The 20,629-nt window shown below is 41.0% G+C and overlaps 1 protein-coding gene across 1 annotated transcript in view; it reads left to right on the top strand.

Moving 5' to 3' along the window:
* The first annotated feature begins 283 nt into the window (after positions 1-283).
* Positions 284-20,629, top strand: part of PALB2 (partner and localizer of BRCA2) — a 31,485-nt gene continuing 11,139 nt past the window's right edge. Inside the window, exons 1-10 of the mRNA XM_006892632.1 lie at positions 284-331; positions 2,014-2,073; positions 2,221-2,320; positions 6,509-7,948; positions 10,270-11,090; positions 11,408-11,479; positions 13,659-13,820; positions 17,607-17,692; positions 17,953-18,114; positions 19,821-19,937. Of these exons, the coding sequence (XP_006892694.1) occupies positions 284-331; positions 2,014-2,073; positions 2,221-2,320; positions 6,509-7,948; positions 10,270-11,090; positions 11,408-11,479; positions 13,659-13,820; positions 17,607-17,692; positions 17,953-18,114; positions 19,821-19,937 (3,068 nt within the window). The remainder of the gene's footprint in view (positions 332-2,013; positions 2,074-2,220; positions 2,321-6,508; positions 7,949-10,269; positions 11,091-11,407; positions 11,480-13,658; positions 13,821-17,606; positions 17,693-17,952; positions 18,115-19,820; positions 19,938-20,629) is intronic.

Genomic DNA, 20,629 nt, shown 5'->3' on the forward strand with positions numbered 1-20,629 from the left:
CGCTCTGGGCGGCCCCCATCCGCAGCTCGGCTCTCTTCTAGGCAGGCCCGCTCCGTTGCTCGGCGGTCGCCATCTGCGCGTGCGTGGGTTGAACGTCGGATTTAATTGGCCCGGGCGAGGGCGCGCTGGGCGGGTGCGGGACCCGCTGGCCGTGTGCTCCCGGGATTCTCATGCCCTACTTCGCTTCGACAGGCGCCCGCGGCGCCTGGGGTCCGTCGCGGTCCTCGTGTTCTTCGCAGTCTCGGGGCCGGCGACAGCTGTATTTCCTTCTGCCGCTGGCCCGATGGACGAGCCTTCCGGAAAGCCCCTCAGCTGTGAGGAGAAGGAAAAGGTGCCGGGGGTGCGGGAAGGGCTGCCCTGAGACTCCCACCATTTGAGGCCCTTTTTTGCCGCTCGAGAGTAGACGTGACCTCTGATCTGGCCTCTCAGGGTTGAGAGGGGAATAGGGAATGAAAATATTGAAAATCCCTACACTAAATTGGTGAAGTTTAATACATTTTCATCCAAGTAGCAGAATGCATAAATGTTGTTGTTACTAGCCATCGAGCCGCTTGCGACTCATAGGGACCCTATGTACAACAGCTCTAAACACTGTTCTATCCTGTGCCAATCGTACTGTCTCTGATGCACCTACCCCCGTTACCCCAGTCACTGAATCAATGTGAAAGTGTAGAAAGTCCCCACGACTGATATACATTGTTGGTTCCTCCCCACTCGTAGATGATTAGTATTAACAGGCTGGTATATACGAGCTTCTTCATGTTTGTGCCAGGGGGTTAATGGTGGTTGCTGTGTTGGTGCTTTCCAACTACCCAAAAAGTAATAGAACTTTTTTTTTTTTTGAGGGGGGAATGTTCATAATGGTGTAAGCCGGCATGATTCTGCAACTTCCATCATGTTTATTCATGAATTGCACCCATGTTAGCTCAAAGGTGTGACTTGCTGTGCCAAGCCAGGTGCGCCACTTTGGAGTCTTGTCAATTTGTCAATCCTATTCTAACTTCAGGAGTGGCATCCAATTCCTAAATAACAAGCCTCCCGAAACTCTATGAACTTTGATAAATGTTGATAGTTGTAGAGGGGCTTCAAGCCTATTGTTGTTCACAGGGTCCCAATGAGTAGTGCTCTACTGGAAGGCGATCAGCAACAGCATTCTGACTTCCATTGTCAAATGTATCAGAGATGGTGAGGATGGCACAGGATAGGAGAGAATTCAGGATCTGTTGTTTATAGGGTCACTGTGAGTGTAATGTAACCACAACAATCCTGATATCCCAGGGGAGTGGGAGAGGAACCAGATAATTTGCAAGTGGTTAAGATAATTGCAGCTATTGATAAGGTAGTAAAGAGGAAGTCCTCTGAAGCAGTCTGAATGTAAATTGCATTCGAAGGGCTTAGAAGCCCTGCCTCTAGGCTCTCTTTGTGAGGTGGAGAAACTAGTAAATAGATCAAAAAAATATGTGATAAGCATTATTTTAGGTGACGCCCAAGGGAAGGAATGGAATGTCTGATTTGTATTTGGGAAAGGGCAGAAAAGGCCACCTCTGGAGAACTCTGGTCACCCTGTTAAGCTAAAGCCAGCAGTTCCCATTCATAGGCAGCTCCGCAGGAAGAAAGATGGGCAGTCACTTCCCATTTACATACCTTGGAAACCTGAGGGAGTGTTGCTCTGAGTCAGAACTGACTTGATAGGAGTGGATTTGGGGTTAGAAGGCCACTTCAGAGAAAGAAACATCTAAACTGTGATTCGAGGAATCCTTAGAAATTGGGAAAATAAGGGAGGAGGTGCGGGGGAGGGGGAATGGTCAAAGTGATAGGAATAGTTTACAGAAGAGTCCTGAGCTTGGTGTTTTGTGAGAGCTGACCTTGAAATGGTAGGGACCAGTGTTCCTTCATCCGATGCCCCTTGATGAAGGAGTCCTGAGCACTACACACTTGCGCCCTGTGGGCACCATATCCCTGCCCTTTGAAACCGTCTCTTCTGCTCAGCATTGTTTGGTGTCTTTCTTCCAGTTGAAGCAAAAACTAGCATTCCTGAAAAAGGAGTACAGCAAGACACTAGCCCGCCTTCAGGTAAGTGAATCTTACTGTTCTTAGAAGTTGATATGTTCTAGCACAAACTGCATAGAAGAAATTCTTCGTAATACAAAACTTTATAGAACTTTTCTCCTAAAACATATTCCTTGAGCTGCTTCTGTTTTGTTTTGTTTGTTTTTTTAGCGTGCACAGAGAGCTGAGAAGGTTAAGAATTCTGCTAAGAAAACAGAACATCAAAATCACTTGCTCCAGCAGGAAAATTCCCCACAGCTAAACCTCTCAGGTAAAAGGACTACATTCATGCGTCCTTTATTATTTGTCAAATATATTTGGCTGTAAGTTTTTCCCAGTGTAGAAAATAGATTGAGGAATAAATTTTATTACTATTGTTGTTATTAAAATTAAGATACAGGTCACATAACAAAATCATTCTGTGAACGTTTTTATAGATTAAATTATATCTCCTCCAAAATAAAACGTCTGTGCCTGAAGTTATAATCTGAGTTGCAAATGGGCTGTGGCTGTGATGTCAGTAAGGCAGGATTTGTATAGGGTATGTCTTGAGTGAATATGTTTTGAGGTATATAGGAGATTAAATGAATAATCAATAGAAATAGGGTAAGGTAGATGCCAAGATCTCCAAGAGACCAGGAAGTAGAAGGTGAAGAGGCAGAAACCTTTCTCTGGAGCTGACAGAGAAAATCTTTCCCCAGAACCATTGCCTAAGCTTTAGGAAAATACGTGTCTGTCTGTTAAAGCCATCTGCTTGTATTTATTATTGGAATAATAGGTAACTAGAATGGAGCCCTGGTGGCTTAGTGGATAGGGAGTTGCTTTGCCAACCCAAAGGCAGATGGTTTGAATCTTACACCTTCTCGGAGGGAGAAAGATGGGCAGTCTCCTCTCCGTGCTATTTAGGGCCGTTGCAAACCCACTGAAGGGTCCGCTATGAGTCGATTTAGACTCAACAGTACGTAATAGATAACTAAAAAGTATACAATTCACTGGGCTTTATAAACTCATAGGATTGTGTAACCATAACAACAGATAACTTAAAAGTATACAATTCAATAGGTTTGATAAATTCATAAGATTGTGTAGCCATCACCAGAATATTGGCATCACCCCAAAAGGAAACTACATATTAGCAGTACTCCTCATTTCCCTCTCTACCTTACCTTTGACAACTACTGATAATTTCTTTTTGTTTGTTTTTACTTCTGATCTTCCTTCCCATCTCTGGTAACCATCAAAGATTATTTCTTTTTATGTGTAAGCCTTTCTGTGTACTCTGAGTTTTGTCCTATTTTGACCGGCATGTTTTACTCAATATTATCTTCTAAGAAACTCAGGTAACATAGTGCACCAATAACTGAAAGGTCAGCACTTTTAATACACAAGCTGCTACTCAGGAGAAAACTTGGCAGTCTTCTGTAAAGATTTACCACCTCAGAAACCAAGCAGAGGATCACCATGAGTTAAAATGACCCAACAACAGTAAATTTACCATACCGAGTTCTCTGGATTCATCCACATCATACAGTGTTTCAGAAGTCCTTCGTTATTCTTTAGTGTTGCACGATACTCCATTGTGTGTCTGTACCATAGTTTGTATTTGTACACCCATGATCATTGCAGCGTTATATACAATAGCACAGGTATAGACACAACTCAGGTGTCCGTCAACAGACAGTGGGTGAATTCAGGTGAATGGCTGAACAAAGCATGAGACATCCAGTAACCTATTTTCTATCTTTACCAGTTTGCCTGTTCTGGACATTCCTTATAAATAAGACTGTATGATGGCTATATATATATATATATATATATATATATATATATAAATTTTTATTTTATAATAGTTTACTTACAAAGTCCATATACGTTGTTTTTCACACCAGATCTTTTCCATTTTCTTAACCCACCCTCCTCCACCCATCAAATTGTGCAGCCCTGTGGTTACACTCCCCCCCCCATCCTCACCTTCTGCTCTCCCCCTCACCCTTTAGATCCTCATACACATTTTACTAGTTATCTATTTCTACAATAATAGTCTTACACAGTATTTGTTATGAGAGTGAATGAGTTCACGTAGCATAGTACTCTCCAGTCCCTCCCAAATTAGGTAGTGATTTACAAAATCATTGTTGCTGCATGCTGCGTAGTAATCCATCATGTGAATGTACCATAATTTCTCAATCCATTTGATTTGGAGAGGAGTATGTTTTCATGTTGTTATGATGATGAATAAAACGCTTCTGTGAACATTGGTGTACAAGTCTCGTTTGTGCCTCAGTTCTTATTTTCTTGGGGTATATTCCAAGCGGTGGAATAGCTGGGCCATTTGGAATTTCGATGCTCACCTTTTTGAGGAAGCATCAAATTGCCTTCCAGAATGGTTGCACCATTTTACAATCCCACCAATAGTGTTTAAAAGTTCCTATCTCACCACATTCTCCCCAACATTTATTACTTGCTGTCCCATTAAACTTTGTCACTGCTACTAGAGTGAGATGATATCTCATTGTGTTCTTGATTTGTAGCTCTCTTTTTTGTTGGGGGAGCATCTCTTATTGCCAGTGATTTTGAGCATTTCTTCATGTTTCTGTTGCCCATTTGAATATCTTCCTCTGTGAAAAGTCTTTCCCTATCTTTTACCTATTTTGTATAATGACCTTTTTTACCCAACTTCTACTTGCCTATTTTCAAAGTTTACAGTGTAGGGCTCTCTGGTAGCCTAGTGGTAAGAAGCTGCACAGCAATCAGGAGGCATGCAGTTCAAATCCACCAGCTGCTCTGCAAGAGAAGGATAGACAGTCTCCTCTCATACAGTTAACCTGCTGGAGGGTCAGCTATGGGTCGGTTCTGACTCAACGGTATACAACAACTATCTTTTAGCTTGTACTTCACTTTTTTTAATAAATGAATATTTCATTATATAGTAATATCACACTTTATCATCATCACTATGTTACACTTTAACATCAGTTAATGGATGTTTGCATTGTTTCTACTTCTGACTGTTAGGAATAATGCTGTTATGGACATTTGTGTCCAGGTTTTTGTGTGAACATACATATTTTTATTCTCTTTAGTAAATACCTATGGGTAGAAGTGCTAGGTCATATGTTAACTCTGCATAGGTTTTTCAAGAACTGCCAAGTAATGCCAAGTTCTGGTGGCCTAGTGGAAAGAAGCTGCGCTGCAATCCCTGAGGTACGCGGTTCAAATCCACCAGATGCTCTGCTGGAAAAGGAGGAACACTCCTCCTGTACCAATCAGATCTGATTTGATGGTACACACACACAAATAATTTTTTAAAAAATTAAAAAAAAAAAAAAAGAACTGTCAAGTGTTTCCCAGCTACAGTTATGGTTTGGTTTGGTTTGGTTTTCTTACCATAGCTATTTTCATGGTTTTGATTTCCAGTTCTCTAGTAACTAATGAAGAGGAAGCTTTGGTAGCTTTGTCAGCAGGGAGTTAAGTTACTAATCCAAGGGCTCAACCTCTCTGGTGGTTCACATCCACCAGCAGTCTCCTCCTTCAATTTACAGCCTTGGAAACTTCCTGGAGGACCAACTCTGAGTCAGTTCTGACTCAGTGGCACTGACTTTGCACTTGAGTAACAATGATATTGAGCATCCTTTTTATGTGTCTTGTTAGCTATTTGTATGCTTCTTTAAAGAATTACTAAAATGGGTTCTTGGCCCTTTTAATAACAGTGCTTTCTTTTTGTTGGTCTGTGTTTATTACATGTTCTGTGTATAAGAACCTTACCAGATATGTAATTTGCAAGTATTTTCTCCCATTCTTTGAGCAAGAGATTCTGTATACTTTCAGATGTATGTGCATGGGGGGGGGGTGTATGTGGGGGAATTGAATGAAAATAGTTTTGAAAAACTGATCATTTCCGGTATTTAAAGTCAGATACAATCATGGCCTTGGAAGCTATGGAACTTGGGAGCATGCTAAACTCAGTTGCCACTGGGCTGATTGCAACTCATGGTGACCCACCACCACCAGGTCTTCATGTCTGTAAATCTTATGGGAGAGTTTGCCCATCTGTCTTCCATAGAACAACTGACTGGTGGATTTGAACCTCTCACCTTTCAGTTAGCATCCAGACATATGCACTATGCCACCAGGGCACTTCAGAGAATAGGGAAATGAAACTTAAATTATTTAAGCCACAAAAAGAACTAATAGATGAAGTGAAACAGTGCCAACATGATTGTGATAAAATGAGTCTTAGTTTTAGGAAGAAGCCCACTGTTTGTGTTATAAGTCAATTGTGCACATTTACTTAAAATTACTGTGGTTTATTATTAAAACTGTAACCCTTAACTTGTCTGAAGAAAATACCATTGATCATTCTTATTTAAATATTTATCATATAATAATTTTGATGGGGAGCATATATTTTGTTCGAGTAATATTTTGGAAAATATACTAATTTTTTTTCCCTCCACAGACGTTGAAAAGAAAATAAATTCTTGTGACAGATTACAACTCAGCACGCATATTGATGAAGAAAGTGGAGAAAAGACATGTGTCACACTTGATCTCCAGCCTGAGTCCTTAAAGGCTTTTGCTAGCCCAGTGGAAGAAATACAGCTACAAAGAACAGATGACTTTCTAGAACATTTTCCATGCAAGGTCATCCATGCTGATGACGAGAAAAGGCACGGTCCACTGCCAGAGAGAAAAAAGCAACGGCAGAAGGGAACTTTTCTTTCTCAGGACAGAGACTCTGTCAGTGACTCTGATTCACTCTTGCTTTCTGGTAAAAGATTAAAAGAACAGGAAAAAGTTAATAATAGAGAAACTCTTAAGGAACCACAATATGAAATAAGAACTCACTTTCCTAGTCCTAAGCCTGAGATTCCAGATTCATTGGGACTAGTTTCAGAAACTAATGGAAAAACTGTATTGATCCCACTAGCTGCCAAACCAGAAAGAGGGATTGATGATCTGTTAAAAGGAAATAATAGTGTCTTGAGGGTGACCCCAGTTCATTTGTCTGTGCCCTCAGAGACCAGTAGGAGGCAGCAGCTTGAAGACATGCCTCCTGATGTTGACTTTGCACTTAGCACCATGAATGCTACTTCACATGAAAACTTAGAGGCCCAAGGGGAAGTCGTCTTTAGAGATAACTCTATGGTAAATAAAGATATAAAGGAAAGTCACCAGCTCTCTAGACAGCCTAATTTAGTGGTAGATAATTCATGTATTGTAAATGAACTCACTCACCGTAACATATCAGCACGTGAAAGCCAAAACATGGAAGAACAGAATCACACTGAGAAGTCCTTAAAATCTAGTAATATACTTGCTGATAGGAAGGAAAGTCTTCCAGAGACTGAGGATCCAAGTCAACTGGAGCGATTGAGCCTAGAACCAAGCTCTCTTGTTCCTTCAGAGAATCACGCACAGTCTAATACAGCGCCCAGTGGTCTTCTTTTTCCTGCAGAATATTACGTCAGAACAACGCGAAGCATGTCAAAGCACCAGAAGAAGCTAGCCCTGGAAGCTGCAGTTCAGAGTCACCTGGGTGGTAGGAAGAAAGAATTTAAAAATAAAGATGCAACTAAACATTTAAACTTTTCCAGTGAAGAACCTGATCAAAGTAAGGTTGGGATGTGTGACACTCGAACTAGAAAACCACTTCCAAAGAATCCTCCTCGGAAGTTCCTCTCATCGACGGAGGTCAGCTGTCCCTTTGGGTTTGCACAAGATACCAGCTTTACTAGGAAGTCAGTTACCCAGCCATCTGGCCAACAAGACCAAGGAAAAAGAAAACCCATCTGTCCCACAGCGTTGGATGATCCTGACCTTATTTTCCCAACTTTTGGTACATCAGATATTAAGAGATCCAAAAAAGTCACCTCACACAGAAAGCAAAATGAAAAAGAAATTTTTGATGGTGAGACGAGCTTTAACGTGATTTGATGATGGTAATGCTAGTTAACTGTCACTCTTGAGTCAGCCTCAACTTGAAAACAGTGGCTTGATTTCTTTGGTTGGTTTGTGCCTAACACTATCTAAATGCTGTACGGATGTACATTGTTGAATTTTCACAACAGGCCTGTATGAGGTGTAATCTCTATTCTGCCATTACAGATGAGAAAACAAGACAAGAGATTCACTAAGGTCACACAGGGAGCAAGTGAGAGTTAGGATTCAAACTTGGCAGGATGGTGCTAGTGTTTAATAATGTAGTTGAAAAAGTAAACACTCAGAAAGTGGTTATCTAAAGTTAACATTTATTCATGGGGCCCTGGGAGCACAATGGTCAGGGCTCAGCTGATAATGGGAAGTTGGTGTGAACCCACTCAGCAGCCTGGTGATTACACAGAGATTACAGTTTACTTCCTTACTCGTTGCACACTAGTTGGAACCAACTCCTAGCTGACCCTCCAGTGAGTTTTCAGAGGCTGTAAGCCACATGGGAAGAGATTGTCCATCTTCCGTGGAGCTGCTGAGGGATTCAGATCCCCAGAGAGGAGGTGTCCTTGGGTGAGCAGCAATGATTCTGGACTGCGCCACCCGGGGTCACCTTTGAGGAGCTCTGTACTCACACGGGGTTACTAGAAGTAAAAGACCAGCTTGAAGGCACTCAACAACGGTATTCATTCAGATTTGGCATGAACGTTATCCATGACTAGAGGCTTTAGTATTTCACATTTCCTAAAACTTAGGAAGTATTTTTAATGTGAAAGCAAGGTGTGTTTTAGTAAAATTCTCTTAGGTGTTACCGAAATAAAAAAAAGATAATTTAGAGAGGATGAGAGACACCCAAGCGTTGAGGACTCTCCTTAATAGGGTCGCTATGAGTCGCCTGTGACTTGACAACACTTAACAGCAGCAACAACTAAGATAATTTAAAGAGAAATTCTCTTTGGTGTAACTTTTTTTTTAAAAAAATACAACTTTGAATAACATCTAATGTAGCCTTTCTAAGTTCTCTGGAATGCAGGATGGCAAGTGCTATTACAACTTAAACTTTTTCTTTTTTTTACACAATTTAAATTTTTTCATTCACTCAGAGTTAATATCTGATAAATGGCACCAAAAATGCTGATCCCTTTCACACTATTGTAGCAGTCAACAGGCTTTTTCTGTAAAGGACAAGACAATGACTATATCAGTCTTTTTAATTTATACTGTCCATTCAGCTCTAGTGGGAAAACTGCCGGAGACAGTATGTAAATGTTCCTGTGTTCCAATCATGGGCTCCTGAAAGTCCCCTTTATTTCTCAGAACAGATACTGGCTGCTCTTTATGATTCAGCTCACACTTTGATCCATGAACTATAATTCATTAGATGAAAAGTAAGAATCTCTTTTTCATCTTTAAGCCAACAAGCATATTCTACGAAGGAATCAGAAAGTAAAGCAGTCAGTAATATAAGGAACATTTTTGGGAGCACCCATTAAAATGATATGCTGTCGTTTTAATAGAGAGTTCAGGTGGCCTACTGGTAAGAAACTTCCTTGCAATCCCAAAAGCACATGGTTTGAATCCACCAGCAGCTCCACAGGAGAAGGATGGACAGTCTCTTGTGTGATTTACCAACTCTGAAAACCCGCTGGGGGGGTCAACTCTGAGTCGATTCCAGTTCAGTGGGACTCAACAATAGCATAATTTTTGTAATTGGTAGCCACAGTATATAAAATTGCAACTACATTAGGAGAAGTAAATTAACTCTTGTGGAAAAAAAGATCGTTATTTTCTGCAGTACAGTTCCATACATTGGGCTGGCCTGATGTAATGAGAGAGGTATAAAGAACTTTTGAGATATTTTAGCTCTCTCATACAGAGGCCAGACAGCAAGGGATAAAGAAAGTGAGTTACCTTGCTCACAGTTCCAGCAAATCAGTGACTGGGCAGTGAAAAGATGCCTGCCTTCTCTCACGTTACACTCTCAGTAGTGTACTTTTTGCTGTTTAGACGCTGCAGATGGAGAACTGCTAACGAATGCTACTGAACAACTTAATGAATGAAAACCAAAATTACTATCTAAACCTTTACCAAAGACAGAATAACTTTTTTAAAAACTGGAGAACTAACTGCTCCTTAGCCAGTAATTTATAAACATTTTCTAAAAATCCTTCACTGACGTTTCAGGAGCTGTGGTTGGAAAAGTAGTGAACATTTTATACTATATCTGAGTTGAGTATACTCCTTTTTAAACTATCAATGTTTCTTTTCCTGAGTTTTTATATTGTTGCTCATTTTTTCCTATTTTAGGGAAGAAGAATCATTGTCACAAGAATTCCCTTTGTTCCAGAAGAAATGCTTCTAACTTAACTTTGAATCATGAAGCTTTCACTCCTCCATTTAATAAGAATGAAATGCCAAGTTTAAAGCAACTGTCATCTTTTTTCAAAACCGCAGATTTTCAGTTACCTGATGAAGACTTTGGACCTCTTAAGCTTAAAAAACTGAACTCCCACTCAGAAAAAATGATTGCACCTCTTCAATCAAAAATGTGTGTAAAGAAGTATGTGAAAGAGAGAGAGTGTCCTGTTTCGAAGGAATTGAATCCTAAAGAAACAGATGAAGAAAAAGAGGCCATTGTTGTGCCAGAAAAAGCACATCCTGAATTATCAAACCCAGAAAACCAGCGTGAGAAGAAGTTTCTTTCTTCATCCATGTTGCTTTTTACTCCTTTAAATACTGTTGCACTTGATAATGACAGACCTTCACCTGGCATCTGTTCACCTGCTTTCCCCATCTTGGGCACCACACCAGCCTTTGACTCCCAAGCACACTCTGAAAATGTATCTTCACAGATTGTTGGAGATACTGGCTGTACACCCCAGCTTTCTCATTTGAACAAAAGGGCCCGTCTGGCTAGAGATGATAAACAATGTAACAGTTCTGTCAGTCCCTTGAAATGGGATAAGAGCCTTCATGGATTAGACAGGAAAGGACCCCCAGACTGTGACCATGACTCATGTTCCCCTCTCCCTGTGCAATCATTCACACCCCCAGGAAACCAGCTACATGGAAGTACATGCCTGGAGCTATATACAGATACACTTGAACAGGTAAAATGTTTCCTTTGAGAGATTATCTTTGAAGACAGGAAATGTCTTAGTATGGTCAGCTTTGATTTCTCAGTGTGTAGGGGTGTTTTGCTATGTTTCTTTGATAAGCTTCAGGGTAAAGCATTCAGAAGGAATTAAATGTATTTTGCTTAAATCCAGTGATCCTACTTTCTTTGTAATTAATGAAGCTGTTGCATTTGGAACTTTGCTGCTGATTTTGGAAAAAATACATGAAGTAGATATTTTGATGGGTGAATGAGGCAGACAGACATCCTAACATGCTGCATAGATTAACGATGTGATTTTTGTTTTCACAGACTGAAATAGCAGACCCTCCTGCTTTGAGTAACTTAAGCCCAGGCAGCCTACAGTTGGTTTCAAAGTTAAAGGTCAGAAGTATGTTTCTTTATGCTGTCTTGTATTTGCTAACGCATTTAATGAATGATAGGAAAAGTTAAAGGAACTTGGTCTTTTTTGTTCTGTATTTAATAATATTCTTGTTAGGTGCTGTCAGGTATGACTCATAGCGACCCTTTGAACAACAGACCTGGACCCTGACCTGTGCCATCTTCACACTTCCTGATTCCTTAGAGCCAATTACAACAGTCACCATGTCAATCCAGTTGATTGAGGATTTTCCTTTCCTTCGCTGACTGTCCACCCTTCCAAGTATCTTGTTCCTCTGCATGAAATAACCCCTCTTAGCTACATGCCCAACGTATGTGAGGCAAAGCCTCATCATACTTGCCTCCAAAGAGCACTCCGGCTGCACCTTTTCCAAGACATATTTGTTTGTTCTTTTGGCAGTCCATGGGTTAGTACTCTTCTCCGATACCTCAGCTCAAAGTCATTCATTCTCTGTCATCCCTATTCATTGTCCAGCTCTTAGATGCATAGCAAGTGATCAAAAAAACCACAGCCTGAATCAGATGCACCTTAGTCCTCTAACTGGTATCATTATGCCTCAATGATTTGGAGAGGTCCCTATCTGCACACTTTCCCAGTGCAATGCGTCTCCTTATTTCCTGACTGCTGGTACCAAGGATATCCATTTCATTTAATAGTATTAAATAGTATTTCATAGTGCTATTAAATACTATTAAATGAAATTGGTAAAACAGACTCAGAAAAACATTTGTTTTTTAAAATACCTTTGTTTATACTTTGAGATCTTCTCCTAAATAGTTTATATGTAAAATTCTTGCCAATGACAACATAAGCTAAATATCTCAGCTTTGTATTAAGTTTAAATGAGGTATTCCGCTCAAAAGAGAGGAAGAGAAGAGTTGGAAAGGAATCATTCATGCTTCTCCTAATCCACGGTGTCATGTTGCCAGAAGGACTGTATAGTGAGTTACCTCAGCAATAACACTAATGGACACTTGATGTGGAATTATCTGTTGGCCAAAATCACTCATTTGAAAGCCTCTGGGACAGAGGGAAGAACTTTAAAGCCTCGTTAGATTTTGCCTCTTACTGGTTGTGTCAGCAAATTATTTCACCTCTGAGCTCTGTTTTCATTTCCTGTAAATGGTAGTAATACATGCGGTCTATTTCAAAGCTATTCATGAGTCATTTTTTTCTATTTAAGGATAAACAATTTTCTAATTCTTCACCTCCATCTGATTTATCAGAAACTTACCGATTTTGTTGATCTTTTAAAACAAAAAAAGGTTTTGATTGTCAGTTCACTTTTTCTCACTTCATTTACTTCTCATTTTATCCTAAATTTTTTCCTTCTGTTTTTCTTTATACTTAACTTTTGAGTTGTATTGTTTATTTTAATGTTGCTAGTTTTCTAATAAATGCCTCTATAGTTAAGCTTTTTCTTTTTCTTTGAAATACTCGTTTAGCCTTGCTCCGTGGTTTTGAATATATAGTGCTCTCCATTTGAATATTCCCTGAAGCTTCTGGAGTAATTGACCAGGTTGTTTAATTTCTAAATGGCTAGGTTTAGTTTTTGGGTTTTATTTTAATTTTTTATTGAAATGGAACATGATATAGTCTTATGTAGATTTTACTTTTTTATTCATTCGTTGTACATTTTCCTCTCTTCCCTCTTAAGTAGATTTTTTAATAAAAGCATTATAGTTGTTATTGTTGTTGTTTGAAATTGAGTCAGAGCCAACTCATAGCTGACCCTCTCCAGTGGTTTATTAGCGACACTATAAATCACATAGGAAGAGATTACCCAATATCTTCCCCCCTGGAGCAGCTGGTAGATTCAAACTTCATTCCTTTAGGATTGCAGCACAGCTTCTTAACCACTGGGGCATCAGAGATCCCAAATGATAGGTTTTTTTATGGGCACCCTTTATATGGTTAAACCTTTATTCCATTCTTAGGTTATGTTTTTAAATTTATTAAATTATAAATGTGTATGGACAGAATATTTTTTTTTAGTAACATAAGACCCCCTCCAAAGCTCTTTTTTTAATGAACTTGAACTTCAGAAAATGTTAACTCACTTGATATTTTATCTAATCACTTAAACTTAACACTTTTTAAAAAAAATTTGTTTTTCCTCGATAGAGCAGACCTCAAATATCTCTTTAAATGTTTTGTCAGAATCCTTCAGGCTCCTGCTCTGTGGATGTGAGTACCATGTGGTGGGAAACAGCCGGTTGTAAAGAGCCGTGCATCATAACTGCTTGTGAAGATGCTGTTTCTCTTTGGAAGCCTCTAGATACTTGGCAGTGGGAAAAAGTTTATACCTGGCACTTTACAGAGGTAACTTAGAAATCTTGTAACTGACAGAGATCTTGATTGCATAGTACTGTAGACGAGCAGCTTACCAAGTGTGAAATTTATAACCATGCAGGGAACAACAAAGAATATGCTAGTTTGAACATTTTAAAATATGTTGAAAAGTTGTATATGCCCACCGTCATTTGCTTTATCACACACCTGTCCAGAAAGAACAAAAGAAGGGTAGAGGGACAGCGCAGGAGAGGAAGACCCCGGATGGGATGGATTGATTCAGTAACTGGTGCAAGGGGTTAGGTGTGTCAGAGTCCGTGAGACTGGCCCAGGACAGGGCAGGCTTCAGAGCTGCTGTACATAGGGTCACTGAGTTGCAGGTGACTTGATGGCATACAACAGTAACAACAGCATTCAGAGAGGTGACTTTTTATCCTACACTTTTGAATAACTTAGAATTTTATGCATATTCTGATTTATGTGCCAATACCTAGATACTCTTACATTTGCGAAAACATTCCTGCTTCATTTTAAGATGTATTTCTTTATAATCTCTGCCATCAGTTACACATATCTCACATGCTTTATAATTTACCTTTTCTCACTTTACCAGCATTTTTCTTTGTTTCTACATTGTTGCAGAAACAAGTGTTGTAGAGCATTGTTCTACATTGTTTCTATATTTTTCAACATTGTTGATCTTTATTCTTGTTCTCCACCATATCCCCAGCTTTACACCCAAATACACCCATAAGTATTTGTTAAATTAATAAGCCTTCAAATGCCTGCACCATACCAGGATTTATAATTACTTCTCTGTTGTTAAACATATGCTGTTCCTGTTAGATGCCACTGAATCCATCCAGAATCCTCAGGAACCTTTGTACACAGAGTGAAACTGCATAGGTGCCCGTGCCGCTCTCAGTTGTCTGCATGTCTGTGCCCGTTGCTGTAGTGACATTGTCAGTCCATCTCTTTGAAGGCCTCCCTCATTTGGGTTTACCTTTTCCTTATTTCTCAAACATGATGGCCTTCTCTGGGGTAACATGTCCAGAGTACATGAAACAAAGTCTCAGCATCCTCAGTTCTAAGGAGCATTCTGGCTGCACTTCTTCCAAGCTAGATGTGATTAAATGTGGGTTGTTGTTACGTAATGTGAAGTCTGAAACCGACCTGTAGCTGACCCATGAGCAGGTTTCTAGAGGCTGTAAATTACACAAGAAGAGATTGCCCATCCTTCTGGTAGATTCAGAACTGCATACCTTTGGGTTGGCAGTGCAACTCCTTTACCAAATACATGATATAATAAATGCCGTTAATTGCTGTAAAAATAATGCAGGTGGCTTGAGGGGAGCTGCTTCTGACCGTCATTAACTCCACCGGGAACACTCCCCATCAGCAACATCCACAACTCAAAACTTGCCGTGTAAAGTCAGACATGTCCCCACATTGCCACCTGGCACCTGCTTCTACAAATTCTAACACCAACTGTCCCTCCAGGGCTCTTACTGCTCTGCCACTGGGTCTGATAATCCTTTGGAGTGGCCACAAAGAACTCACAGGGCCATCCTACAATTACAGAATTTATTAGAGTAGTGGTTGTGTACCAGCGAGTCAGAACTGACCCATAGCTGACCGTCTGGTGAGTTTTCAGAGGCACTAAGTGAGATGAGAGGACGCTGCCCATCTGGAGCTGCTGTAAATACCCACAGTCATTTGCTTGATCACATCACATACTATTTAGAACAACCAATTCAAGTTGAAAAAGGATCAAGGCCTTCAGTCAGGACAGCTTCTCAGGTACTTACAGACCCTTTGACTTTCAGCCTCAAGGCTTTAGCCTTTAGGCCATGTTACAAAGCTCTCCTAGTCCTGCCAGTTACAGCATCTCCGGTAAGGTTGGGTGAGGGACCCTGGCTCTGCCTCTGCTAGGACAGCCTTCCTAGGTCAGCTCAGTCTCCTCCCAGGAATCTCTGCTGCTGTTCTGCGCTCATCTCGGTGCTGATCCGATGGCATAGGAATGATGGCTCCAAGGGATGAAGGAGCCACGGGCTGTGTTCCTGCTCTGCAGCTTTCTTGCTAGTAGGGACATTCTCTCTCTCTCTCTCTTTTTTTTTCTTTCTGCTGAACCTGTGCAATTTAAGCCTGTTAGAATAGCAGGACTAACCAATCCCATTAATAGTCCATACACCTTATTTGCATGTTCCTACCTAGTCACATGCCGGAAGTCCAAGGCCAGTGTGTGCTGGGAAAGCCATTTGAACAATAAACTCATTATACTACAGTTGCTATCAAGTCTGTTCTGATAAGTTGTGAACCCTGGTGATTAAGTAGAACTGCCCCACAGGTTTTCTAGACTAATCTTTATCTGAGCAGATTGCCAGGTTTGAACTATCAGCCTTTCAGTTAACCAGCCAAGACTTAGCTCAGAGCTAAGTGCAACCAGAGCTCCTTGCTAATAATAAATACTGTCATTCACATAGCTTATATGGACTTCCGGTTTACCATAAAAGCAATGTGATGGCATGGGGCAGCAGTGACTGATTTCCCCAACTTCACAAGGGTGAAGAAACCCCTTTATAAGGGAAAGCTGATTCCTAGGAGACCTTTCATACCCCCCCTCCCACACACACACACACACACCAAACCTAACAAATTGCACAGCAGCCGTCCCTCACATGATATCCTCATGTGATAATGCTACTTCTACTGGGTTTGCAAATTCTTTACAGTAACCACACAGACCTCACAGGCAGGACTCAAAGTTACAGTGCTTATCAGGGAAGTAACAAGTTATACTTTGGGTATGAGAACTGACAACATACAGTTTGAATCTGGACAGTCTCTTCTCAGGAGGCCTTGTAGGCAGGTCGCTCTTTGACTCCCATTCTCTGCCCTGCTTGAGCAAGTGTTAGAAAGTACCTTTAGCTCAGTTATACACTGCTCCCCCTCTGCCAACAAGCCTAAGCCTCGAGGTGATCTGCTTTAGTTTTGTGGGTCAGCAAGTTCTGATATTCTTCCCCACGGCTGGCAGGTGCTCAGAAACTCTCAGTCTGCCCTCAGGTTTTCAGCTCTTTCTTGCTCTGTGAGCCAGGAGCCCACAGCTCTACATCGTACAGTCTGGTTCTCCACCACTTCTGTTGCCCTCATTGCCATTACTCACTACTTCTGTGTTTATCTCTTGCCGTGCCATCTGGCACCATCTTTGTAGTTCTGCCTCTGTTTCGCAAGGATATCTCAGGTCCAGAGTACATGCTACTTTCTGATTCTTCATTTTTTTTCTTTCTTGATGGTAGTAAGGTTTCTGATTTTTTACCTCTCAAAATTCAAGACCTCTTTGTAGTCAGGTTGAAGCCAACTCATAGTTGACCCTCTAGTGGATTTTTGGAGGCTGTAGATTGTACAGGAGGAGTTTGCCCATCTTTATCCTGCAGAGCTGCTAATGGATTTTAATTGGCCACCTTTAGGTTAGCAGTCCAACTCACTAGGACTCTGCCACCTCTGGGATTGCTCAGTTTAAGCCGAGCTGGATGGCAAAGTTCATCAAGTCCCACATTAGCATCCTACACACTTTATTTCCTTGTTGCCACCCAAAAGGTACCATTTACCTTATTTACATTGTTAACAGGCTACCCAATACCTTTTGTGTTCCACAGTACCTCACATTCAAGGGGGAACCCCAATTACAGTAAGCATGGAAAAGAATGGGATATATTTGGGGAAATTGAGATCATTAGAAACAACCAGCGGCCATATGGAGATGAGTTCTTAAGTCCTGACAGCTCTGTACTACCTGTGTACCTTGTTTTGTTTTAGATACCAGTGTTACAAATCATTTCAGTGCCTGATGTTTGCAGTCTTGTGTGTGTAGCTTTGGGAAATTTGGAAATTAGAGAAATCAGGTAGGTAATGCAAAGATTTTTGTTCTTGCTCCTTTATGTTTGTTTCTGTCAGACTGTCAGGAGTACTAATTACAACCTGGCTCGAGTCATTAGCACTGAAGAGAAATTTGTTTTTAAAAAGAAATCCGTTTAAAAAAAAAAAGTAAGCGATTAAGTGCCATACTGAAGTGAAGTTTCCCTTTACCATTTGAAAGTAGTCCTTTAAAAGTATTAGAGGCTCTTGCCTGATGTCTGCCCACTTTTCCTTTGATTTTGTTTAGGGCATTGCTTTGTTCCACTGATGATGAAAGTGAAAAGCAGTTGCTGCTGAAATCTGGACACATCAATGCTGTGCTTGGCCTGACTCAGAGGAGGCTGGTCAGTAGCAGTAGGACACTCTTTGATCAGCAAATAGAAATCCTGACATTTGCCGAAGATGGAGGGTGAGAAAAGACATTGATGATTATTGTAGCTGTGGAGTAATGAGTTCACAAAGCTGAATCAGTAGGATCTTAATTACCTGTGCTGTCGGCGTAGTGCAAAGGAGTCCTGGTGGTGCAATGAGCAAGCACTGGGCTGTTAGCTGAAAGATCAACAGCTCAAACCCACAGGACAGTTGGGCCAGTCTGCTTCCATAAAGATATGCAGCCTTGAAATCCGGTGGGGCAGGTCTGCTCTGGCCTGGAGGGTAGGTCCAAGACAGCAGTGAGTTTAGGTGTAATATAACCCTAACGCTACACAACAAAAATAGAAAACTAAACCGGCTGCTGTCAAGTCAGTTCCAACTCCCAGCAACCCTTCAGTGGGTTTCTAGGGCGGTGAGCCTTTCTGAGAGGACATGGCTCAACTTTGTCCCCAGAGGGATTAGTAGATTTGAACCGCCAACCTTAAACAGTTAGCAGCCTGGTATGGTATGTGCTGCACTATCAGAGCTCCTTAACATACTGTAGATAGGTTGGAAGCTCTGGAGCTCTGGTCGCCTAGTGGCAAGAAGCTGTACTGCAACCCTGAAGGTGTACTGTTCGAATCCACCAGATGCTCTGCTGGAGAAGGAGGGGCAATCTCCTGTGCCAGTTGGATCCAGTTTGGCGATACACAACAATGGGGGAAAGAAGAAAAGATGGAAGCTGGATATGGCATAAGATTGCAATACATAGCTTGCCTTTTCTTTTGGACTTCTTCAATATTAGTCTAGTGGCAAAATGGTGCGCTATAATCCCAAAGGCCACCAACTGCTCTGCGGGAGAAGGATGGGCAATCTCCTCCAGTGTGATGAACTGCCTCAAAAATCCCACTGGAGAGTCAACTATGGGTTGATTCCGACTCTACAGTGCACCACCACAAAGGCCCTAGGCCCTTATAGTTTATTTTCATTTCTTTAGTTACCATCTAACTGTTGACTACTTGCAAACATATCTCTGGCTCTGAACTCTTATGTGCTATAGACCAACATATTTATTTGTTACTCATCTCTTGGATGTCTAATCACATCAGATTCAACCTTTTGAATGCCAGGCTCTTATATGATCCCCTATGCTTCGCATAGACTCATCAGAATTTACTATGAGTCATTATTTGTCTTTTTTAATGAAGGAAAACAGAGATCGTATTTGTGCTTTTCTTTAATGAACTACTGCAGAGATGCAGGGGCAGGACAGCAGTGTGCTTAAATTAACAAACTGTTGGTGGAGATAGAGAGGCAGACAGATGCCAGAGGGATGAAATACCAAATCGTCAGGACCTAGTGACTGATTGAAGTGGTATGAGGAGACAAGGTTGATGCCCGGGAATGTGGAATAACCCACCTGGTTAGATGATATACTTTGAGGTAAAACTCAAAAAAGATTCAAACTGCCAGAGAGGTATGGCCATTGGGTTAGCGTTAGAGCACCAGAGCTGCCTGTGAGGTGACTAGAGAGGCTGAAAGAGCCCGATACGGAACATGATGAATTGAAAGTACTCTCAGTATATCTAGGTAGTTAGTGTACAGTGATGCACATTCAAAGTAGGAAAAAAATAAAAACGTGAATGTTTTTACTTAATTTTTTAATTAGTCTACTGTCCCATTATGCATAATTCAAGGATGTATAGAAGAACTGCTTAGAAATTTTGCGCAAAGTACTGATTTTTAATGTTGTTTAAAATGCAGAAACAAAGAAAAACAGTTCCTGATGCCCCCTGACGAGACTGTACTAGCTTTTGCCGAGGTCCATGGAATGCAGGAAGCACTGCTTGGTACCACTCTGATGAACAACATTGTTCTTTGGTAAGCTTTCCCTCTGTGCCCACAGTTTCTTCACCTGTAGTATGAGCACATACCCTGAACTTCACAGAGTTGTTATAAGAGATTAGATACGAGACCAGGGATCGACATAATTGAGTTTTAAAATAAACTAATCTTGTTGTAGTAACTATATTCTTGTGTGAGCAAGAGTATATTCACTCACACGTTATGAAAAAAGGTCTGACTGAAAAGAATATTTTAAAAGAAATGGAATATTTTTACTGTTATCAAAAACTGATACTATTTCTGCTTCTGGTTAATGACTCAGTAACTACTGCAGGACCAGCTTGCTTGCTTCAAGTGACTATAAAGTCCAAACAAAATTGAAACAGCTGTCTTTAGGTCATTGTTGTCTGTCCATCAGGTTTTCAGAGGCTGTAAATCATGTGACAGGAGATTGCCCATCTTTGTCCCTCAGGGCACCTGGTGGATTTGAGCTGCCTGCCTTTGACCTGGCAGTACACCACCTTAGTCACTAGACCAGCAGAGCGCACTCTGTTGAGGTGCAGGTGTGGAAACAGAAATAAAAAGCTAGTGGAAGAGATTGAACACTTTGAAGAAGGGAATGGTGCTGGGCAGGTTCCCTTTTCTGTCCAGAGAGCAGCTTCCACTGTGGTCATTGGGGGCTAAAACCCTATTGAAAACCTCCGTCTTACTGGCTTAAAGGAATTAAA

This window comes from Elephantulus edwardii, unplaced genomic scaffold (assembly GCF_000299155.1).
Source record: "Elephantulus edwardii isolate Elephantulus edwardi_28Jun2011 unplaced genomic scaffold, EleEdw1.0 scaffold00117, whole genome shotgun sequence".
Classification (NCBI taxonomy): Eukaryota; Metazoa; Chordata; class Mammalia; order Macroscelidea; family Macroscelididae; genus Elephantulus; species Elephantulus edwardii.